Here is a 25,388-nt window from a genome sequence, read left to right on the forward strand (position 1 = left end):
TTTTATACAATCCTCAAAATTTACATGTGTGACGAAATCTTAAATCGTTACGCTTGATTGATTTTTTTTAATTTTAGTATGTTATTGTAAATGTCTTTTACAAACTATACATCGTGATAAATAGCAAAATTATATTTTTGATGTTCAGTTGAATTTTTGTTGGTTGTTTAAATGTATGCTGTGTACTTAACGTATATGGCGATAACGTGTGTAATATTAAGGCATGAGTGGTGATAGAATTACACTACCTAGTTACGTTCTTCAATTACTTAATTAAACGTTTTCCTCCCCATGAAAACAATTACTTTTATTCTTCTGGTATTGTAGCTTTGTAACGGATCACCATCACCTTAGTTGACAATAAATGTATGTATCGTGTCCGCAGCTAAACTATTACACCAAATGATACATTTTGAACAGATATGTTTTGATTATAATCTGTAAGGTGTAAATCATATTTAAGCAATGGCTGATAAGCCTTCAGGGTTGAAAGCCCCCGCAAAAATTGGAAAGCCTGCTTTAACAAAACAAAGTGAGATGCATGTTTTACTTTCATTTGTTGTTCTACTGCTTAGTTTTTTAATGATGTGCTGAATCAGGTTATTTTTTTGAAAAAATATGTTTTATAGGTGGTCTCAAAGCGCCGTCAAATGTAGCAGTGAAAGCAACTGTTGATGCATCCAGGAAGAATGACACAGAAAACTTTATAATAGGTTATTCATTGTTTGTCTATCAACATACAATATTGCATCTTTCATTTTGCCTGATTAAACATTAGCATTTTATGATTTATATTTTGTGTGTTGTCTAGTAATTTTGGGATTTTATAAAAGCAGTTAGTTAAAAAATATTAAATTTAGGGGTTTCCTGTAATTACCATAAAACTTATTTCAAAACATGTCAAGAATGAATGAAATATTAGCAATCAAAAGTAATCACAATATGCCAACTTTAACTGTGTACATAATTGAATTCACTGTGGTATGGATTTCAATTGTGAAATGTTTATGATTTATTCCAGGTGACAAAGTTCTAGTCAGTGGAACGAAAGTCGGAAAAATCCAATATCTTGGTGAGTGTGAGTTTGCCCCAGGACAATGGGCTGGCGTTGTCCTTGAGAATCCTGTAGGCAAAAATGATGGTTCTGTGGGAGGAGTAAAATATTTTCAGGTTAGTCTAACTAAAAAATTTGTAAACATTTTCTGGATATATTCACAGTGGAATCAGCTATCAAAATGAAACTTTTCTTTATTTTAATTTTTAGCTTTCAAAATAGGTTTAAACTTAATGTAAAACTATATAAACACACAAAATTAGTGACTTTATGTTATATTCTGCTGCTTGTTTCACATTTTTCAAAATCGTTTGTAAAATTAGTTTTATATTTATATGTTACAGTGTGAACCTCTACATGGAGTATTTGCTCGACCAAACAAATTGGAACGAGCAACTAATACCTCTTCAGGTAAAGTAATTGTGACTAACAAATACAAGGTGTTGATTGTGGTCTTGTTTCTGTGGAAATTTTCACACCAAAGTCTACTTTTTTCTAAAAGCATTTATTTTACCTACTATTCCAAATTGTTAAATTGATTGTTATCTGTTTTAAAAAATATCAAAGGCCGTACAAAAGTAGGTGTGGAAATGTTCAAGTAAAACCTCAACAACTGTAAACAGTTTTGATACGAAACATAACAAAAAAGACAAATTTGTAATATAATTTATAAATAGAAATATTTAGAAAATAATTTGTTATTTTATTGAATTATCTATTCATTTTTTTTTAAAGTAAGATAATAAAAATTTTACATTTTGTAAAAATATACTTTCACATTTGAATGATAATTTTTTCTTCTGTCAAGCTTAATAAAAGTTTATTGTTAACGTAGAGTACAAAATTACTGCGTTATTGTTTATTAGTACAACATTGTTTGTAGAATTGACGACAAAGGCAAAATCTGCTAAAAACTCTAGGCCTTCCGCCCTTACAGTGGCCAATGTTAAAGCATCAACAGCGGTGACCCCAGCTAAATCAAAGCAATCTGGTAAGTGTTATGGGTAAAGGAGGTAAACTCATTTTAACTTCCACACAAAGCATTGTTTTCCAATGCAAAAGTATTTGATTTATGTTTTAATAGTGCTGGTGAAAAATGCTTTAAATGTGCCACTGTGCTATACAATGTGGCATTTTTGAATTGTGAATTGTCTACATTACAAATAGAAATAAATGCTGAATAGCATATATGGTCATTATGCTATATGTTTGATATTACATGGTACAGACAACTAGTAGTTTAAATTATATGATTTAAAGTTTCTATATTTACACCATATCTTTAATAATATATTGGTATTAATTTATAAGTTAAATGAATTGTGTACATTTAAATATTCTGAACTTCTTCATTGTAGACAAAGCTGTGTTGTTTAGTACATGTACAACAGTTAAAGCTTAACATGTTTTTGAACCTATGTAGTGTTAGTATCTAAAATACAACTTATTTGAGCTTATTGCATAGGTTTGCGGAGCCCCACTTCGTCAATCCGAAGTTTAAAGTTAGGAGGCGTTTCCCGAACAGGAGCTGCAGCAAAACCTGCCGATATAAAGGTTAATGATAGAGTGGTTGTCGGTGAATCAAAAATTGGTAAGACCTGTTTTAAGAACTAAACGTACATATGCATGGGTATAAAATTAGGACCAGTAAAAAACAAACCATAAACAAGAAAAACAGGTTAGCTTTAAAGGTGCTTTGTCTTGACATTTACTATTTTCTTTAGGCACAGCAAGATATGTGGGAGAAACCGATTTTGCAAAAGGTTGTTGGGTCGGAATTGAACTTGATGAAATGCTTGGCAAAAATGATGGTTCAGTTGCTGGAAAACGGTGAAGGATTTTTTTTTTGTGCTTTTGTATATATTTGTTATCAATTGTTATTAAACTACTTTTGATAGTCTTTACGGTGTTCCTTTGGTATTGTTTAGTGGCCTTGAAGTTACAAATGTTGTGTCTTATGGGCTTAAGAGTTTACATAGTTATTAATTTGCAGTTACTTCACCTGTGCAGTTAATTTTGGTCTCTTCTCACTGATTCAAAAAGTGCAAAAAGTAGGATTTCCAACCACAACTCCAGGTAAACAGTGGTTTATTCTTCACAATAAGCATAAAAAACTTTGGTTTGAATAAAACATGTGGATTATAATGGCAAATCTTTTAAAGCTCTTTTTTGTTATTGTATTCCAAGTTGATTAGTAAATATATTTAAAAGATAAAAGTTATGCTGCTTTGCAATTCAACAGGGAGAGTCAAGACTACCACTACTGCAGCGAAAAAACGCCCTGTTGCTACTGGGACAGCTGTTAAATCACCTGGAAGCAGCTCTGCTGTCTCTGTCAGCAGTTTGAGTTCAATATCGAGTCTTAAAGGGCCAAGCAAGGTTGTATTCAAAGCATTTTTTACAATATTGTTTGAATTTAAAATTAGCATTTTAGTTTTTACAAAATCTGCTAATGTCAAGATAATGTCATAGAAGCCGCCTGTTAAATGTTTGAATTGTTTTTGAGTCTTGTCAAATGTCTGTCCATTGATTAACTAATTGCAGACAAAGCTTCATAGTTTAAAAAAAGGATAATGGATATTCATCTAGTTTTTAAGGGGCATCAACACTAAAAAAGGGTAACATCTAGTAGAGGATCCGACCTAGTGTTCTACAATGATCTCTTCTTGTCTCTAATTAAATTCATATTTCATAAATGCATTTTTTTGTAAAGATGTATCCAAACTCTTAGATCACATTTCACAGGTTCATTTGTTGTATTTATTAATTAAAGGAAATCAATAGTTATAAATAGATTACATTTCATGATAATTATTACTACAGTACTTTTGTCAGTTATTGTATCAAAAGCAAATGGACACAAACACCAAAAAGGTAAAATACCTGGTCTAAAACATATATTTATATACCTATTAGTATTCTGTGAAAAAGTCCAAATAACCAATTTTCCCTTAGCTTCGCACAGAAGTATCCTCTCGGTATAAACAAAAGACAGCAGCCTCCGGTGTTCAAGCCCTGCAGGAGGCCCTTCTCGAGAAACAGCAGCATGTTGAGTCTTTGCTTGCTGAACGGGATATGGAGCGTAACCAACTTATGGAAGTGAACCTAACTGCTGCAGAAAAACTATCAGAATTGCGAAAAATGCAAGAAGTACATGAAACTGTAAGGGAATCTATGTTTCATAAAAACATTTTGTGTGTAATTTCAGATTTAAGCATGCTAAAAATTATATTTGCACTTATTAAAAAAAAAAAATGTTTATAACCCAGTCAGGATTATTGTTAATTAGCTGTTATATTATTAACTTTTAATTTTTTAAAATTATAATAATAAATTTACAGGTGGCTAACAATACCTTAATAAAGTTGAAAAAGATCGATATGGGTTTTCTGCTTATTATCAAAACACACTTTTGTCTGAGGTCAATAAATACACTTTTATGTCAATATTGAACAGTTCAGTTCGTTGCTTGAGACTCAAAATTACAAAGGAGAAATGTTGACATACTGGTTTCAAAGCTACCGAAGTGTTTTCACAGATGCTAAGAATGACACCAAGCAATTTGCTATGTAATCTGTAACTCTAAAGAGAGCATTTTGCAATAAAACAACTTTTCTAGTCCTGTCTTTTACAACTTATCATTGCACAAAATTGTTTTAAATCGAATTTTAAAGACTAATAACACACAAAACACAATAAACTAAAAAGTTTTATTTTAAATAAACATACAGTTTGGTATAAATAAATGACCTTGTTACACATTGATTAAAAATTAAGATATTCAAGTTATTAAAATAAAGTATAATTTTCTGAAGAAGATGAGAACAGCATCCAGGCAAAATAAAAATATAAATACTTTTATGTGTTATTGGTGATGCTGCATAACTAATATATCTTACAAATAACATGTGGAACAAGCAAATGTTTTGCTTCTAAGTTTGTTTTTAGTATGATCTTATTAGACAACCAATGTTTTAAAGAAAATTTAATTCCAAAAAAGTATGTATGTGATGTTAAGTTCAATAAGTTAAGTTAAATGTTTTTATTTGACTAGATAGCACCGAAACAAACTACTAGAACTACTCAAAAAAATGTTTTAATTAATTCCATAATTTAAAAATATGTCATTTACCTTTTTCAGTAAAACCTAAGATGTTAAACTATATTTTGATAGTTCAGCGCAGAAAAAGAGTCTCAATTGGATGCTCTGCGGGCCCTAGTGGAGCAGGCAGATCAGGATAAAGTCAGAATATCACAAGAGTTGGAGGAAGAGAAAAGAAAAAATGAGGACTTGCAATTCAGGCTGGAAGAGGGAGAAATTTGCAAGGAGGATCTTGAGGTTTAACTTTACTTACATTTAATTTTGTAACATACTCTTTGTATTAACACCCTGTATTTTTCTTTCAAACTATTATCTGTGTAGTTTTAGTTATGTTCTTTTTTTTATTATAATTTACTGTTATAAGCTTATATTGCTATTAATAGAGATTTCCTAATTTATTTTAGTTTTAATTCTATAAACCTATTTTTATTAAGTTTTCTCATTTTGGCTATAATCTGGTATCTTACAAAACATTCTTTCATTTTAACACTTCCAACTGCTATTGACAACATTTCAACTAGATTCAGATAGCATACTGTGAATGTTACGTTTGAAAACCAAGCACGTTTTCTTGAAACCTTTCACTAAACAAAGAAACCAGTGCATGTTGGGCGATGGGGTGTTGTTGCTTGCATGTTTCACTATAATTTCGGCCAACATGTAACCCGACCTTTATCAGGCCGACCTTATTCACTTCAAAGAAAAGTGCCAGGACCTGGAGGCGGGCCTTAGCATTGAACGGAACAAATCACTCCATTTACAAACCAGCCTGCAGGAAACAAGGGTAATCAAGTGTATCTTATGTGTTATGGGATCCTAACTGTCTACATTTGTAGAAAACTTAGAATTGTTCTTGATTGCCCTTTACAAAAACTCATTTTTTTTTAAATTTAATGTTAGATGTGTAGGTATTTTATCAGAAATCTCGCAAAGATTAAATATTCAAAATCACATTAATAAATTAAAGCTTTCTATATACACCCGGTTTAATATTTTACCATATAGATGCTTGATTTCTTTGCAGTTTACAACCATATGTTTGGCTTATCTTCAAAAGTTTAGTGCTTGCTAACACAAGATATTTGCAAACCACAAGACGTTTTATTTGATTTTGGAATTTTTTGGTTTGCAGCTTTTTTTAACAACAATGGTTATATATGACTAATCTGTATTGTTATCACTCGTTTTGAATATTAGTCACTTATGTGTACTTGATGCAAGATGACTTTAAATAAGTCTTAAAAATTCTAATTTTTTTTTGGAAACGTTTAAATACAATTGACATATCATGCTTGTGCCTGGTGTGCATACTAACTGTTCGGTGTGAATTTATTTTGGCATGCTTTTTGTTCCTAAAAATTTGTTTGGTACCCTAAGATTTCAACCATTATAGGCAAACATTTACCATATAAACAGATTTGCATTTGGATTGTAGTGAGTTGTATATCTAGTTCCTACAATTTTAAGATAAACCATAAAGTTTACTGTTCAATTATCTAGGCATTATCTGTTGATGACAAGTCAGACTTAAACACACTGCGCAGCGAAAGGGCATCCTTCGAACAACAACTCCTGAATCTTAAAGAACAACTTTCTGTGGCACAAGATGCAACAAAGGTAAATAAATATTTTATCTTGCTCAAAATTAAAATGTCAACTGCTTATAATAGATATCCGACTTTGTAATCAACATATTGGATTTCGCTACTAAGAATTATAGGGGGTCTTGCATTTTTTTTAGAAAAACAATCTTTGTTTTTCAGTATTCATATACTAATGGAAGATATTAGACGTCCTTTATACTATTTAAAAAATGAAAACAAAATTTAGTCCTAGTATTTTAAACCTCACTTATTTTTTGCTGATAAAAAAATGATAAAAACTGTACTAGGAATCGGGGGCTGAAGATCCACGGATCTTTGAGTTGGAAGAGCAAGTTGTTGAGGCCAAGGCCCTTATGGAAGAGCAGGAAGATGCTCTCTCCAAGTTAAGACAACAGGTTCAGAATCTCGAGAAGGATAAGGAACAGCTGTTGGATCAAGTGCAGGACATTGTATGTACAAACTAATAGTGCTAACATAATATAAGAACCACCAAGCCATTTATAAGAAAACTGGAACATAATATTCTAATATTTTTGTATTATCAGATAATGAAAATTGTTATTTGTTTATTATATGCCAAATCTCGTTAAAATGACCTTTGGCCCATTAAACATATCAATTAACTGCAGCAACCTGGTTTGATAAAATTAATATTCAAACCTTTTGTGTTCTAAGGTTTCCAGTAATACCACCAACACTGAATTCTTGCAGTCAGAAATAAATGAATACAAAGACCAACTTTTAACTTTTCAACAACAGGTCAATTACTTTTTTTTTGCAATTCTTTTTGAGTGATAAAAATTTTAACCTTATTTAAGTATACGTTTTACAAAGTTATAATAGCTCTCTGATTTTCTATTCCTTTCTAAAAAACAAATTCTAATTTACAATTATGCATTTCTATGGCAGTGCAATTCATTAAAAACAGAAAAAGAGAACATGAAAACTGAATTTGATCAAGTTTTGCTCAGTTCTGGTGACCAAAACTCCCAGGTCAAGACCCTGACTGATGCAATCAGTGCGAAAGACGAGTAAGTAAACATGTTCAGAGCAGTAAATTTCTTGAAATTATAAAATGTATTTTTTAGAAAGATCCATTCCCTCGAAGAAAGCTTTTCTAATGCCAACTCGGAAATTAAAACACTTGAGGTGATTTCATATAATGGTTAATTCTTTTTAGCCTGGTATTGTTATTATTTTTATTATTAACACGTTGTTTGTGTAGAAAACAAGTGAAAATCTAAAATCTGATTTGTTGAAGTACAAAGAAGAAATACTTCTGCTTAATTCTAAATTAAATTCGAGTGAAGAAGCTTTTAAAAGGGCAGAAGAAAATTGCACTGCTTCATCGAAAACAATAGAAGAGTTAAATCAGCGATTGCAAAAGGCTGATTCAACAATCAACGCTTCTGAATTATGCAAAAAAGAAATGGAAGTAAAACTAGAATTATTGCAGAAGCAAGCGGAAAATGTGAATGCAAATTACAAAGAAGCATCCAACAATCTTTTGCAATTGCAAGACGATTTTAAAAAGGTGATAGATATGTTTTTTCTAATTATTAAAATTATGAAACAAATTATTTCTGGGCTGTTTTTAAAATTAGGTATTGGTGAATATTCAATAACCAATATCATACTATTACATTTCAAGTTCAAAGATGAATCTGATGCTACTAAAGAAACTTTAACTGCAAATTTCTCAGAATTGAAAAATAAAAAACAAGAACTGGAAAAATCACATCAAAATGACGAGAATCAGGTAAATTTGTTTAATGATGTATGGCACTTAAACTGTTGTTTATTAACAATTTTGTTTTTTAATAAATTTTGTTTCATGCAGATTGTTAGACTAAGTGAACAACTTGCTCATCTGCAAAAAACCAACAATGAATCTAGGGAAACCATTGAAAAAATGAGTCAACAAAAAGGAGAACAGACTCAACACCTCGTTTTACAGTTGTATGTACACTGCCAGTAAAATATACACACTGTGACACTACATAATCAAATGTGTTGGTCTATATCTGTTACAAAAAGTAGTACTTTATTTCAAGTTGAAAGTAGTACGTTTGTCATGTTAAATAAAGATTTATGTCTATTTTTATAATACACTAAATGTGTTTCATTAATTTGCTAATCTACAGAATGATTTAATTGTATCCAGTGTTAACAACTAGAATGGAACATCTAATGTGAACTAAATCATATTTGTGCTTCTGCGTATAGACAAGAGAGTCAGTCATCGCTAGCAAAACTGGAAAGCGCTCGCATCGCACAGCAGGAAAAATTTGCTGTACTAATGCAAGAAAAAGAAGCTCTTAAAAAGGTAGGCTTAAACCAGTGGAGTTGTTATTTTGTGTGGTAGTGAGCATAGCTTAATTATTTAGTGTGTACTAAACAAAAAATATTAAAAGTGTAGAAAACAAGCAATCATAAGCTTGTGTTGTATTGTAGCTATTTTAGCATGGTTATTTTGCATGTCGTTTTCACTTAAATCTGTTACAAAACACAAATTGATATTCCCATCATTTTTCATTGCTGTTTATGTCTGAGGTTGCTGTATGTGTGTGATTGTCGTGGTTGCAGGAATTACAGAAAGCAGAAGAGAACATTAAAGGTATTTTAGAAGAAAAGTCAAACCTTGAGGATAAGGCCAACATAACAAATAAAGATATGGCAGAATTCCAGCAGGTAAGAAACTTAAAACACCGACATCTACATGTTTTTCACTTTCTTGTGCAATTATGCAATAGAATTGTAAGTAACTTAAATAATTATATGATTTATTCACTTGCTTGCATTTGTTTATGTGTAATGTATTTGGCCAGCTAAACGAAGAACTACATAAACAAATCCAAACAAGTTCAGAAGAGAAAAAAAAGTTGGAAGAAAGTGTCAAACTAATTTCTGCAGAGATAAAAGTCACTGCACAGCAATCTACAGAAGAGGTTGCTCGTTTCCAACTAGTTATCAGTGATTTGGAAAATAATAATACACACCTAAGTGAAAAGGTGACAGCATCCAACGAAAAAATTCAAGCAATGCAAGTTCAAATTCGCGAACTCACTGAAGACAACAGAACCCTACGTCTACAGATCACCACATCAACTGAAGATCTGAGCTATCGCAATAAGGAAATTGAAAGCCTAATGCAAGATTCTGACAAAAAAGAACAGCAACTATCAGAATTGCAAATTTATATTGAAAAAAAGGAGAATACTATTTTGGAGTTGCAGAGAGAAGTGCAATTATTGACAGAATTGAAGGACGAAATGCAAACTGCCTTGGATGGAAAGAATGTAGAAATACGGGAATTTTCAAAGAACCTAGCTGCTGAACAGGTTCGGATGACAAATTTTGAACTTGAATTAAATGGATGCAAGGAAGATGCTGCAAATAAAAACAAATTGATTCAAAATCTCGAAGAAGATCTTGTCTTACTCAGAGAAAAGAGTGATGCATCCAGCAAAGCTGAACAAAAAAGCTTGTTTGATGCAAATACCTGTTTGAAAGAGCTTCAGGACAAACTAGAAGAATCCACCACAAAACTAGCTGCCACAGAAGAGCTGTTATGCACACTACAGAATGAAAAGGTTGACTTAAATGACAAACTGAGCACACTTTTACTGGAAAGTAAAGATAAATCAGAAAAACTAGAGCTACTAAATAAAAGCAATTCTGATTTGGCCGAATTAAATTCCACATATCAGCAGCACTTAAATAGTGCAAGTGAAAACTATGCTTCAATAGAAACGAAGTACAAAGAGGCTGAATCCTTTGCGCTTGAATTAAAATCCAAACTTGAAATTACAGCTCATGAACTAATGGCAGTTCAAGAAAAACTTGACCAGACTGTAGGAGATCTTGCAATTTGTCAATCAGATTTGGAAATAAAAACAGAAATCCTTCACAAATTGGAAACAGAACATAACAGAGTCAGTGCTATGCTTATGGAAGCGGAGGATCTTGCCAAATCCGATGGAGTTCAAAAGAACACTTTGTGTGAAGAGCTTGTTTTGACAAGATCAATGTTGGATGAAACAAAGAAGGCAAGGATAATAGCTTGATGTGTTGTGTGCACAACTAACCACCAACTTATGCTGCATGAACTAATATATTTTTCTTTTCGTCACAAGGTTTACCTATTACTGAAGCCTTTTAAAAAAAGCTGCTGGATGTTTTTAATTGCAATGATTTAAAACTATCACAGCTTTCATGGCAATCAGTCAACCTTGAAGTGTTTACTGTTTGTTATATTTTGGTTTGCCTTTAAACATATTCACATCTTTCTTAAAGGCATGGATCTATTTTCTTACTTTATTTAATGACATATTTTGTTGCTCCTTACTAACAGGACCTGTTTACGGATTTCAAAATCAATAGTAGTATTAAACAAACACTAACATTATTTTTTTTAACTAACCTTTTATTTTTTTACTTTAATTTGTTTGATTTTATATGAACAACAAACCAAAACTTTAAAATTTACAGAAAGTAGATGATCTTGAATCTCAACTGAGGATACAATCAGAGGCTTGCAATGCAGCTGAAATGAGCCTGCTTGCAACAAAAGCATCTGAAACTGCAGTTACACAAAGATTGTCTGAAACGAACGATTCTCTTACAGAAATAAAAAAGGTGACCTTACTTGAAGTTGAACTACAACCTTCAATATTGCTATTAATGATGAGTCTGTATTATTTTCATTAAGTTTATTGCGTGTTTTTGTATTTGCTGTTTCTTGTGGAAATGCTGACATTTTGATCAATTTTAAATGATAAAAAAAAAATCTTAATTTAATATTTTACAGGAACTTACAAGGGTGAACTCAGAGAAATCCACAGAGCATAAGTCTAAAATTGATCTTCAGCAAAAAAATGACAGCCTCACATCAGAGGCTGTACGGTTATCAGAAGAACTTCAAAATCTGCAGTTGGATGAAGCAAGGTTAAAAGAGGAAATGTTGGAGAAATCTCAACATTTAAACGAGTTTGAACAAGCTTTAAAACTTAAGGAGCAAGAAATAGAGCATTCAACAGCCCAGGTTGGTCAACAGCATTTATGTCAATCTTAAAAGCAAAGTTTTCTTTTCAACTAAGTTATAATTTATAAATATGTTTTTATTACATCAATTCACTACTAGGCCTGAATCTAGGTGAAAAACAAACCTCAACTTATTGCAACAGAAGGTTTATTGATTTATTATGATTTAAGTGTCCGGAACTTCCGCAAAAATAAACTGCATGGAAAATATTTGGGTTTACACATCATAAAAACATTATTGTATTCATTATGCAGTTAACATTGGAAATCCTTGTATATTGATTGTATTTGAAAGAATATACAAAGAGTTACAAAAAGTTAGTTATATCAAATGAGTCCAAGTTATAAAAAGAATTAATTTAGTACAGGTACTATATTTACTTGCTAATATTTTTTCTGAAAGTGTTTTTAATTGTGTTTTACAGGTTGAACAATTGCGGTCTGAAATATCCTTGTTGAAAGATAAGTGTGATGTGGCTGTAGCAGAAGCAGAGGAGAAAAGCCAGCAAGCAGTGCAGAGTGAAAATGCTTTCCGAGATGTTGAAACCGAAAAACGAACGTTGGAAGACAAACTTGCTAGCCTTGCTGCACAACAGGGAGACAGTGAAAAGGTTAGATTTTACATTATTTTGCCGTAATCTATACCTTTTTAAATTTACATAATTTATATAATCGAGTTAAAAACAAAATCTTCTTTGTGCATTTGCATAAACTAAACCTTGGAATTTGATTTAGAAATCATTTGATTATCTGGACAAAATTCAAACTTTGGAAAAATCTCTTACTCAAGTTTCTTTAGATTTGAAAGTAAAAAGTGAAGGCTATGACAAATTGTATGGAAATTTTACCGACATTACAACGTGAGAATGTGTTTGTGACCACATAAGTAAATTTCATAGCATATATTCCGCTTTATATAGGTTAGTTTAATTCAGGGTTCCTCTTATATACTGGGCATGAGTCTCTGCATACATCTATGTTTGTTTAAAGGGCATCTTTATGGCTTAAACGCATCGCTCGTACCCTAGGACTATCGACAACGGAAATTCACAAATTTAATTTATCTGAATCCATTTTATTTCACTTGCAACAAATTTATTCAGTCTTTCAAATATGAACATAACTTAACGACCCTAGTTAAATTTCAGAAGCTAAATTAACAATTAAATTTATAGCTTAATTCCCTAAAGTATTTTGATTTAACATTTCATTGAGATCATGGATGACGCTGCATGAACAAATCCTCGGTTCTCCCCTCATTTAATATTGTTGTAATAAAATGCTTAACACACATTTTAAAACAAAATGGTCAATTTCATTTTATTATTGTTTTACCTTGGTTTAACAATTGCTTAGTGTAAACAGTTGTTTAATTATTAAGTGTACTCAAACACTATAAAGGAAGATGATTTTATATCTGAAGAATAAATTTCTACAATGTTTTGTTTCTAGGCAGAGAAATAGTTTACAAGTCCTCATTGAAGGACTCCAAAAAGACAAAATGGAACTGAATGCTCAAACTGGCAAATTGACAGCAGACATTAAAGGCACTTGTGAACAACTTGAAACTTCAAAAAAAGAAAATGAGGACTTAAAAAAGAAATTAATAGAATCATCTGACGAACTTAATGTGCTTAAGCAGGTAGAGTTACTCCACTATTCATTAGAACTTGATCTGTATTACATTTAATATAAAGTAAAAAGGTTTATTTTAACTGACTTTAACCTATTGTTTTTAGCAAAACAATATTGTTAAGGAGGCCTTAAAAGAAAAAGAAAACAAATTGTTAGAGGTACAATGTGAATTGGTGGAATTGACAAAAAAATTTGAAGAACAAAACACAACACTAAAAACTACACATGATGAAGTGACCCAACTAATGGCAGATTTAAGTGAAGCTGCAAATTCAAAGAAAAATTTGACTAAGGATCTTGAAATGCAAACAGCAAGCAATGAGAAAATTACTATGGAGTTGTGTCGAACCAAAACTGATTTAGACAATTTAACTGCTGATCTGTTAACGAACAATACCAATTTTGAAACTATGCTGGCAGAAAAGCAAAAACTAGTTGAACAAGTAAATTCAAGCAATGCAGCTTTACAGGCTGAATACAATTCTCTGAATAATAAGTTTTCTACTGCCACAATTGAACTGCAAAATATTGGTGAGGAGCGAAGTGCCTTACAGAAGAAATTGAATGTAATAGCAGAAAAGTGCGATGCATTAGAAAATAATTTATCAAAAGTGCAATATGATAATAAAGAAGTAACTGTCACTTTAGAAAAAGCAAACTTAGAAATAGAAAATGTGCAATCCAAGTGCAATATGCTGACTAAAAACCTTCAAGAAAGCGGCATTCAATTACAAAGTGCTACTAATGAAAACGAGCAGCTACAAATCAAGTTGGAAGAAATAACCATTTCAAAAAATTCCCTTGGTGAATTGCTTAAAAAAACAGCAAACAGTGAAGGTGATTTGGTTACTCAGTGTAACGAACTAACTGAGAAGAACTTACATACTTCAAATGAGTTGCATCAAGCTAAAGCATTGCTGGATGAGAAATCCATCGTTTTATCACAACTTGAAGCAGCTAACAAACAAATGGAGATGAGCTTGTTAGAAACCAAATCCAACCTAGAAACAGAGCAGGTGAATTTTGCAACAGTATCGAAAGAAAAAGAAAAACTTGAAGACAAAATTGTTGAATTGTCTTCTAAGATAGATGCACTGTCTTCACAAGAATGTGACCTTCAAGCAAAATTAATCGAAATGAGTAAACTTCTGGAAGAAAGCAACATAAATTGCTCATCCATGACTAACTTAAATGAGCAGCATAAAGCCGAAATTAAAGAATTATCTTTGAAGGCTGACAAGCTTTCAGTCGAAAGAGCTCAATTTGAGGCGGAATGTGAAAAACACCTTAATTCAAGCTGTGAGTTACACACAAGTTTAACCAAAGCTGAACAAGAAAAACTTCATGAATCTGAACGGTTACAGGAGAGTGTTGCGAAATGCATTGCCTTGGATGCAATAAATTCACAAGCCAAGGTTGAAATAGAAGCAATGAAGCAAAAAATTGACCAAGGTTTGAAGGAAAAGGAACACCTTCAAACTGAACTTTTAAACTCACAAAGTTCTAATGCTGATTTACATGCAACTTTAAAACAAATCGAAAAGGAAAAAGATGATATTGGTGAAGAGTTAAAACAAATTGTTTTAAAATGCACTTCCCTGGAAGAAGCTAACAATCATTTTAAAGTAGAAATGGAAGCTATCAACAGTAAGCTGAAAACAGTTATCGATGAAAAGGATCAACTTGAAACTGATGCTTCACTGCAAATAATTTCCTTTGCTGAATTACAAACCCAGTGTTATTCCTTAGAAGAAAAAGTAACTACTTTGGAAATGGAGCTGAAAATGTCACAGGGGTCAGCTGATGAAAATATCACTGCCCTGAGGTAATAAAATAAACTATTAAATGCTGGTATCAGTAAGCTAACATTTCCTTGTTTTATTAGCTAGACTAAAAAATATATAATAGCTTAAATTACCAGAAAACTGTAACTGCTTTTTACAGATGTGAAACCTCTGACTTGAAAGAAAAAATTGAGAAGCTTTTAGCCGAAAAGTTAGCAGCCGAGCAATGTTTGGCTGAAGAGAAGAGTAATATTGAAACTCTGCAACTTGGCCTGGACAAAATCAAACAAGAAAATGCAGACCAGATTTCTAAAATTGAATCATTAGAACAGCTTTTAAACGCATCTGAGGATTGTGTTTCAAGGTGCCAATCTAAAATAAATGATTTACAGAAAATACTTGCTAGACCTAAAAGACAAGTATTTTTGTTTATAATACATTTCTATATAATTTAACATGTATCATATATTTGTCTTACATTTGCATATAAATAAAAACAATTGATTTGGTAAGATTATTTGTAGGATTATGTTTTAAACTGCATTTTATATAAAACTGCAGGTTAAAAGATGCCGAATTGCAGCATACTGGTCACAAGCAATCCCTTGCAGAAGAACTCCAATCTGTTAAAGATAAACTAAGCCAGGTATCTAGATACACTTTTAAGTAACAATTCTAGTTAGGTGGAATATTAAAATGTCATAAATAAACCGGACAACAGTAAACCTTAACATCATGACGATTATTTTTTACTTGGCAAAAAGTCTAAATTTTTCAAATTTCACATGTTAGGTGTTCGGTGTCAAAATTGTCTAAAATCTTTTTCAAAAAGACTGCTGATCGTAAGATTTGCTGATCATGGGCTGATTACTGTAAGGATTGACATATGTGACCAGTCAGGGGCATATTCACAAATCAAAAATAGAGGGGTTCCACATTTTCAACTAATGGAATTCCCCCATTTTTGGTTAGATGTTAATGAGTAATCACGCCAGAAAACAGTGACAGATATGACCTCATTAAAAATAGGAAAAAACCTTATCAGAAACAGCCAATTATTGTCCAGTGAAAGCAAACCTTTGATTTCACCAATTGATTTTGGCACATTCATAGTTTGTCTATCAGCAACACAGTTTCCTAAGTTCCATGCAAGAAACTATGCTAAATTACAAGCACACCTTTCACCACCTGCAATACAAACAAAGATACTTTCCCCATGCAACATCTTACCGCAGCTGTGTGCCAAGTCAGCTCAAGTCCAACCTGCGGTTGTTAAATTAAATGGCGTCAATCTACACTAATCATGTGGTATAAGAATATGCCTGTAGAGAATATTTTTGTGGTAACTATCATTAAATACAAAATGGAGATTTTTAAACGCACCTGACAGTTACAGTTAGACCACTTTTTAAGAGAATATAAAGTTAAAAAAGTTACACCAACACTGTATATAATCGCAAGCAGGGACAGCCAGGACATTAACTGCGTCTAACATGATGCTTTAACAAGAAAAAGCAATAAGGCATGATCTAGTGTTGATTATTGTGGACTATTTTTATCCTTTGTACATAAACTCATGTTTCATTGCAAAATTATTTCTGCGTATGGAATAAACCATTCTATTCACTAATCTGTCAAATACACACTATCCGATCAGCCAACCTGAACGAATAAAGAAAGGTGACAGAAAAAAAACATGTTGTGTCTGCATACAAGCGTTTGTGTTTGATTTTGGTTTCGCATTAGCTGCAGACGGGTGACCCATTCACATTAAAAAAAACTAATAAAAACAATAATAGCACTTGGAAAAAAGGGGCGCCTGAACTCCGAACCTTTGGGTTCAACTGATCATCAGCCAAAAAAAGTATCCTAGCAATTAATTGATGCAAAATATCATTTTTAGGACCTAAATTAGGTCATAAAATTAGTTATACATCATGTGATTTTAAAACCCCTGTTTTTTGCAGATTGAAACTGAAAATCAATTAAAGTCAAAACAGTTATCTGATCTATATGCCGAAAAAGAAAAGTCAATGCTCGAAATTGAAACTTTGCAAACTTCCAGCACTGCGGTAACCTTTCTTGGTTTACCACTTCTATTTGTATTTTTTGTTTTCATGCCATTTATTTGTTCTTTAGAAATCATCCGAAAGTGAAGTCAAAATTACCCAACTACTGAAATTAAATGAACAAAACAACCTGGAAAAAAGCAATATTGACTCAGAACTTCAGCAATTTAGGCTGAATTATTCTAAACTGCAGGAGGTCTGGCTTACTTTTATACAGGAGTTTAAGTATTTTGAATATTTACTGCTACCAGATAAAACAGCCCCCAAAAAGGTTCCTTAAAGCTTCAAAACTACATTTGTTGTAGGTTTCAACCAAAGTAGTTTTCTTCAGCAGTTTTACTTTCATCCCCTTTTTTGATAACCCTCCATATGCTGCCGTAAGGACAGTTTCCCTCCGTATCCGAATCCTTTATGTTTTATTATTGATTTTTAGCTGCCCACAATTTAATAATTTGTAAACATATTATTATAGTTTTGCTACTTTGAACTACCAAAGTGAAAAACATTGCCTGGCAATGAAGTATGCGCAAAAATATGTCACCATCTGCACATCACCTGAGCTTTGTAGTCACACCTTATTGTTCATAACTTGAAAAGGCAGTGCATGAGCAATCACTATCTAGAGTATTTTAATAGACATTATTATAATTCATTTCATGGTCTTAACTTAATTCCATGATAGTCAACTGGCTGTATTATTAAACTTTAATGTACTGAACCAAGTATAAAATTATATTTAACTGAACTGATATTTCTTTCAGGATGAATGTGTTTGTGTGATCCATACTGTAATAATTGTTTGTGTTTTTTACCTGACTTAACATTGATGATTGGATGTTGTGACGTGCATTTAACGTATGTCATTTTGCTCAACCAATCAAACTACTAGGATTTATCATGTCTGATTGTTTGTTTGCTGTTATAACTTAAAGTTAGTTTGGAAACATATAGGCAATGCTGTGTTTAAATCCTTTTGCATTCTAAGTTTTTATAAAATTTAGCAATCAGTTTAAATTATATTATGATTTCAAAACAAATATTTTGAATGTTGAATTAGCATGAAATTTTACTTGTTAAAAAATATAAAAAAGTGCTCTATGTTTGAAGTAGTATACTGTGCCTGATGATCATTTTTGCCTGTTGACGATTTCTTTCTTGCCTTTGCTCCATAAACATCACAGTTATTTGTACTAATGCGGCCATGTTTTACAGAACCATAGTAGCCTTGAGTCTAAAGCTGGACAACTTAACAATAGCATCGATGTTCTTAAGCAAGAAAAAGAAATGTTGCAAACTGAAAAAAATCAGGTAAGTCAAGTTTTTATATTTTTGGTAATAAAATCCAATCTGTAGTAAATATAACTATTAATATCGGCCAGGGTGTCCAACCTGTGGAATTAGGTGGACCTAAAATAGATTAATAACATTTTTTTAATGTTTTGAAATTGCTGACCAACCAGTGTTAACAATTCATATTAAGCAATTGAGATGTTTGTTACACCCTATTTTGTAATGTCACAAACAAACTGAACTAAAACAAATAACAGGATATTTTTGAGGATCTATATTGTTGGTTGTTGTTTGGATACCTTCTATAACAGGGTTGGGCAATTTTTTTTCAAAGCGGACCGCATAAGAAACAGAAAATGTCTTGGTGGGCCGTGTCAAAAAAGTCATTTCTAATACACATAATACAAAGTGTAATTTATGTTAAAATATTCTTTAAATAGCTTTGATTTGCCAAACTGGTAAGAGTTGGAATAGGCGAGAATGCCTTACATAAGTAGTGTATTAAAAATTTATTCTTAAAAATGAAAATAAATGTTAAAGCCTAATTTTGCCAAAAAAAGTTTTATGGAAAATGAGCCGCGGGCCTGATTATTGCTTGGTAGGCCGTACTTTGCCCAGGTCTGTTCTATAATAACGTATTGTAATAACTTTTGATGTTTATTTAATAGATTGTCCAATAACAAGTGACTTGTTATGTGTAGATTTATTTCAGTACCTATTGTTAAACCAACATACAAATATTTTAGCTCACTGAACTGGCAGAAGTACTTCAAGCCAAGGTGAAAAAAATGGAAAAGAGGTAAATAACTCCGAAATATACATGATTTTTTATTTAAATCTTCTTCTAAATGGGCCTCTCTTAATACTATCATCTTCTATATAGGAATGAGTTAAATGCCAAGATTGTTAGAGTATAATTAATTATCACAAATCTATTAATTTATGCACCTTTTTTACTTTTCACCAAATATCTATGTTATGCCAGTATACTTTTACAAATGTGAAAGTATACAAAAATATTTTTATCTAAAATAATTTGGTCCATTTCAGCTTGCCGGACATAGAAGAAAGGTAATATCAAGAAACGCATGAACTTATGCATGTTTTGCATGTCAGAACCTCCATTGTTTTGCTTTTATCATTATATTTCATTTATCTGAATTTTTCTACATATTTGGCACTTTTCTTTCACGCCCCTAAACAGGTTTTTAAGCTTTCAGAATCGTTTTGTTATTTTTTCCTTTTTAAAACGCTATTATTTCTTTAATAAAGCTAAATCATGCGTATATTTTTTGTCATCATTTTTTAATCTTCCTGTTTTTTTTTATTCCTCAGCAACTTTGTTTACTTTTGTATTCACATATCCAAAAATACCTGCACCGCCATGGTTTTCATAAAACATGTCCATTTCTGATATAAATGCATGCAACACTTTTTTATTTTATTATCGCAATTTGTTATCTTTGTTCATTCCATACACGACAAACTTCCTAAAACTTGTTGTAAAATAGGGAGGCGGTTTTAAAGAAAGAGTTTTCTCAAGAACGAGAATCCCTGCAGCGATCCCTCGACATCACAACATCGCTTCTGGAGGAAAAAAACAAGGAGATGGATGCCTCCAATCGCGAGGTGAGTCGTTGTAATTTCTTGAGCAACTAATCGCACAAGCATTTTTTAAGTATACCTTTCCTTATTGTGAAATATCTAAATAGAGTTGGGTGTTATAACTAGTACAGTTTGTAAGCCGTTATCGTTGGTCAAACTTCAGAAAGGGCAAGATCACAATTGTTTTTTATCTGCCATTGACTGAATGTAGTACTGTAGAAATCCTCAAATATAAAGTTGTTTTATACTGACAGAATGCAAGCAATGGTGTCATGGTTGTTTCTCGATTGCTCACCTCTGAGTTATTTTAGATTAGTTGGTAGAGTGACGGGCCCAGTATGGCTGGAGGTCCTAGGTTTGCACCTTACCACAGGCTATTTGTTTTTCGGGCCTGGCTTGCTTGCATGATTGATAGACTGATTTGCTTAGTCTAACGAAGGCTAAAAGTAAGTAATTACATTCGTAGAAATTTTCGGGCGAACATTTTGGCTGATTTATTTTAAACGCAGAATTAGGACGTATCCTTTTTTTAACAGGGCAGCAATTTCGGAAAACTAAATTTTATTGTTTGTTTGATATTTAGATAACATACCTGAAAGGTGAATTTGTGGTGCAAGAAAGTGTTAAGGAAAGATTGAAACAAACCGAGTCCGAAAAGGATCAGTTGTTTGAACAAGTTCAGCACCTCAAGCAACAAGTGAAAAGTGGAGGTAATTATTCAACGACTTTTTACTTACATGATTTCATCGTTTCTTGATACATTGCTTGTAAACTGGCTTTAACTAGCACCAATGCCAGTCGCAAAAATAAAAATAAAATTTGACATGTCTAGTTTACAGAGCAAACAACATCGTACCAATAGCACACAGGCATATACGACAAAGTAAACTTATGGAACGTATGAAAATATACATCAAAAACTAGCGAGTGCGGTGTGTGTATTACAATGCTTGGTCTCTCAATTCGTGTAAAACATCTTTGATGTTAAGCAGAGACTTCGCTGCCCAAATGAACCCAAAAACGTCGCACCATATGAAAACTAACCTTGGCTAAACTTAGTCTCCCTCCCCCCTGTTGCCACAGCAACCACGAACGGCGAGGGAGGCGCTGGAGACGGAGGAAGCGCCGACTTCCTGAACGCCGTCATCGTGAACCAGCAACAGAAGATCGCCGAGCTCACCGACAAGATCAAGGAGCTGGAAGACCTCGCCCTTAACGGTGACGCAGAGCTGGATGACCTCGACGAGTGAGTAGAATGACGAAGTGTCCTTAAATACTCTGCTATTTTTTCTATTATTTATAATTCGAAGGAGGCATGCTCGTGTTTTAGTTTGGTAAAACGTTTGATATTAAAAGCGATCGGAAAACTTGAAAAAAGTATATATACATTCGTTTGACTGTTTTGTTATATTACAGTCAACCTTATGCGTAAACTTCTGGACAAATGCGTTAAACAACATTGTTATGTGTATAGTATGTGGCCTACTGAATTAACAGAGCAACGAGTCATCTCATTGGCCTAAATGGCCTAAAACCAAGACGAGCACTTCTGCGGTCAAAACTTACATTGCAAAGTCTCCTAAAAAATGTCCTTGTTTGTGTAGCGAGCAGCGCCGCCAGTTGCCACCGCGCCTCTTCTGCGACATTTGCGATGTTTTTGACGCGCACGACACCGAGGACTGTCCCACGCAGTCGATGGAAGCCGAGCCGGACCAGGGCGCCGACACTAAGTACGCCCGAGGAGAGCAGCGGCCCTACTGCGACGACTGCGAAGGTAACCCCACACTAGGTTTTTACAACAGTCCTGTTTGTGGATATGGTATTATTGGGTGCAAAGCCATACCCATGCGTGACGAGTTGAGCCCACAGGCTTATAGGCGTCATGCAGTCGAATAACGACAAAAAACGTGCAGAGCTTATTTGGAAAAAATGCATCGATATCAAGAAGTTGGTGTATCAAAAGCTTGATGGCTTCATACATTTTTAACCACGCCAAATCGGGGCATATGCACGTGATATATCGCGCTTATTGCAAAAGTCTGCATATTTTTTGTTACAAGTAAATACCCTATTTAACCTAGGCAACGCCGGTTATTTCTTCTAGGTGTATTATATGTGGCAAAATAAAACATATAAAATACGAGAAAGCCAGGCACAATCTTTTGCCTGCTACCGGTCGGGTTGACAAGTTTGATAGCGGCTGTCAGTGATTTATGAAAGAAGGTATTCAAAGGAAATATATACTTTATCATATAATAACCTACACAGTTAAGCCTATAAAATGTGACAGGTAAAACGTGTGAAAGGTAGAAAAATACATTTGTACTATTTATAAAATGTGTAACAAAATATGCTCATAAACTTGATATATAACATATTATTTATAAAACTTGCTATTTTAAAAATAAGTTTACTTTTCAGGAAATTGTTAACTTTATTTTGAGTGATGGTGATTTGACAGTGTGAACTAAAAATCTAACTAACCAACATTATTGCGGTTCCATAACATTAATTGCTACTCAGTAATATAATATTAAAGTTAACTTATAAAGTATACCTATTACCTATGCTGTACTGCCAAAGCTTAATTAAGTATCATAAGTAATCTAAGCGAGTGCTATTCGACTATTTTCCATCGCGACCCAATATTATCAACTTTTATTAACTTGCGACCAACTTTTAACGATGGCCACAATAAGGTGTAGTGGCAAAATAATTAACACAACGAACACACGCAATGGACTTTAATTGAAAACATTTAGATCTTACGCACTTAGATTTTACGCCATGCAAGTATAATTTATACCAAATCGTACCAAAAATATTCATGCCAAATCAAATAAAAGAAGGTTATATTTTCTCAACCAAAATTAAATCTAACTTAAATGCACGGCGCACCTGAAAGGCTTTGCAGCCCACCGGTTGAGAAGCATTGAACAAGGCATTATCTTAACTACAAAAAAGGTGAACTTACCTTTTGAATTTAAAATACTACTCACCCGATGTACTCTGGTATTTAAAGCTTATATTTAATTTATTCTCAGTATTCGGCCACTGGACAGAAGAGTGCGAGGAAGAGCAAATGTACTGACACTTCCGCATCTCTACAGCTTCTGGTGGCAAACCAGGTTTTATCTTCCCACTCTCTGTCACCCCTGGTGGCGACTAATTCAGTGTTCCCTTATCGCTTTCTTCCGCAGTCCGTTACTTATGTGACGTCATTCGCAATACGTTTCCCGAACAACCACAGCTTGTGATATTCTTCTTGGGTCGATAGAAATTAGATCCTGATTTTTATGTTCCCTCGTTTGATTTAACAGAGATATATATTTTGTTTTCGATTTTGTGTTTTTTTATCTTGTTCCGCAACGATATAGCACGGCGGTACTGCGTATGGAACACAATTGTATCGACTTTCATTCAGGTTGGGCGGCCAGCTTTTCGCGAAAAATTGGCCTTTTGTATGTTAATTTTATAGTAGCAATATTTGCACTGTTTTCTGTGATTGAGCACATAACATCTTACGTAACAACGCTTTCGACAATCCGTGTATTGCATTATACTCGTCAGACATATATAAGTAGCAATTTCCGTTTGCTTTTTATATTTAACCTCGAGAAGAATGTTTTGTATAGTCGATAAAGTGTGGTTTTAAAACTGATGGCGTTACGCCCGGTAGACGCGTACATACATTTATTTACAGTTGGTAACTGAACGCAATTTATCGGTTTAAACTAAAGGATTGTTAGCTTTTCATAACACGTACTACGGTGCCTTATCTCTAAATAAACATCCAACTTGTCTGCGAAGCTTGCCGCCATCCTTACGATATGAAATCTTTCAGCTTTTCTCAAATTTTGAGAACAAGCCATTTGAAGTATCGCACTACTTGGTGAAGGGTGTTATTACTCTTTTTTTTTTGGATACGCGTGCTCAATACTTCGCATATTTATTAGTGCAACAAAATGTCTGCGATTAGTCTGCAAATTCATTGTATGAGTCTACAATTTTCGTTTCTGTCGCCAGACACCCTTTTCGAAGTAAAACTAAGTATTCTTGGAGTAAACTTCGACGTTTCAGTAACCGAGAAATGTTGCAAAAATATTTGTGCGACGTAGGTGTTAAGCCTCGAGGAATTCAATATTTCGCCTAAGTTTAGATTGTGCATTTCATACTTTTCATGTCGTTGCATAGGGTTTGCATACATTGAGCATTATAAGCTAATGCAGCCAGGTGGTAAAGAATGTCCATCTTAATCTTTGCTAAAAAAGAACTGCAATAGAAGGACCCAGCGTAAATTAGTTAGTGCCTACCTCGGCCTGAAAAAGATTAGGTCTGTTTTCAAGAAAAGCATATTTTGTTTTGTTTCTTTACTATTGGGAAAACTGAACGCTGTGTTCGCTCTCTAATTACCCTACTCAAATCAGATTATATAGTTACGCTGCAGTAAGCTTAAAAATATATGGGTTGTGTATTTTATGCTTATAACTTACAATGGAAGTAAATCTACGGTGGCAAAACTTAAAAATAAACTTATGTAGGCTTTACACACTTACAACCATATTTTATTTTATGTATATATTAGGTGGATTTTTAACGTTTAAAGGCCCTTTTGCAAGGTTAACAGGCCAACAATTCCTAAATTAATAAGGCGTCGTGTCGGCACCGATACCAGCCTATAGTAGCGGGCGAGTGGTATCAGCTCGGATCCGATAAGGTCGAACATACCTACACATATGTATGAAATTTTTAGTTGCTTCGCCTTTTCGTACTACCACGATGCAGCAGTAATGGTGCTTATGTTGGTTTTAGACTTACAAATCGCACTACTTGGATGACTTGTAAGAGCGGCGTAGTAGGCTAAGGCTACCAGAGTCCGACGTGCGCATGTGCAGCAACAAATTTTATAAAAATTGTGATTCAAGCCGCTATTAGTAAGACGTATAAAATAGAATGAATGCGAAACGTTGAAAGCGCACAATTCGGCGTTAAATCACGCGTCGGTGAACAACGGCCACGTGTATAGGGACGTCGAATTAGGCAATATCGAGTAATATTGCAGTTAAATGCTACAACACTAAAACCTTAATTGTGATTCGGGCGAAGCGAAATTTTTTTCGCATCTACGCAGTTAAAATACGCAAAAAATACAGTTTGAAGGGCGCCATGGTCGAGAAGTTGGCCACTTCTAAGCCAAATTAT

The 25,388-nt window shown here is 33.2% G+C and overlaps 1 protein-coding gene across 4 annotated transcripts; it reads left to right on the top strand.

The window, feature by feature from the left end:
• The first annotated feature begins 297 nt into the window (after positions 1 to 297).
• Positions 298 to 24,592, top strand: LOC146168509 (uncharacterized). Of its 4 annotated transcripts, none has more exons than XM_083390986.1 (41): positions 298 to 532; positions 630 to 713; positions 1,022 to 1,170; positions 1,399 to 1,465; positions 1,938 to 2,045; positions 2,520 to 2,645; positions 2,779 to 2,884; positions 3,048 to 3,130; positions 3,297 to 3,433; positions 4,010 to 4,216; positions 5,229 to 5,393; positions 5,836 to 5,940; positions 6,657 to 6,773; positions 7,048 to 7,209; positions 7,436 to 7,519; positions 7,670 to 7,791; positions 7,849 to 7,909; positions 7,986 to 8,294; positions 8,412 to 8,519; positions 8,601 to 8,719; positions 8,987 to 9,086; positions 9,347 to 9,451; positions 9,589 to 10,809; positions 11,252 to 11,398; positions 11,571 to 11,804; positions 12,229 to 12,414; positions 12,539 to 12,663; positions 13,256 to 13,445; positions 13,543 to 15,263; positions 15,383 to 15,586; positions 15,784 to 15,868; positions 17,190 to 17,294; positions 17,362 to 17,487; positions 18,504 to 18,599; positions 19,328 to 19,380; positions 19,632 to 19,652; positions 20,093 to 20,210; positions 20,770 to 20,896; positions 21,270 to 21,432; positions 21,791 to 21,960; positions 23,231 to 24,592. In XM_083390986.1, the coding sequence occupies exons 1-41, from the start codon at positions 466 to 468 to the stop codon at positions 23,275 to 23,277; spliced, it is 7,830 nt and encodes a 2,609-aa protein (XP_083247112.1). In that variant the 5' UTR covers positions 298 to 465; the 3' UTR covers positions 23,278 to 24,592. The 4 variants fall into 4 exon arrangements, with proteins under 4 accessions (XP_083247112.1, XP_083247113.1, XP_083247114.1 ...); XM_083390987.1 differs by having other exon boundaries at positions 13,561 to 15,263; XM_083390988.1 differs by lacking the exon at positions 19,632 to 19,652.
• The last annotated feature ends 796 nt before the right edge of the window (positions 24,593 to 25,388 follow it).

The sequence above is a fragment of the Ascidiella aspersa genome, chromosome 1 (assembly GCF_963924565.1).
Source record: "Ascidiella aspersa chromosome 1, kaAscAspe10.2, whole genome shotgun sequence".
NCBI classification, from domain to species: Eukaryota; Metazoa; Chordata; class Ascidiacea; order Phlebobranchia; family Ascidiidae; genus Ascidiella; species Ascidiella aspersa.

What these genes read in the sequence shown, in the direction of transcription:
- LOC146168509 (XM_083390986.1), top strand. Translation starts at nt 466, where the DNA reads ATGGCTGATAAGCCTTCAGGGTTGAAAGCCCCCGCAAAAATTGGAAAG. An exon ending in TGCAAGAAGTACATGAAACT is followed by an intron (nt 4,217 to 5,228) that starts GTAAGGGAATCT and finishes ATATTTTGATAG; the next exon opens with TTCAGCGCAGAAAAAGAGTC. An exon ending in AACAGGGAGACAGTGAAAAG is followed by an intron (nt 12,415 to 12,538) that starts GTTAGATTTTAC and finishes AATTTGATTTAG; the next exon opens with AAATCATTTGATTATCTGGA.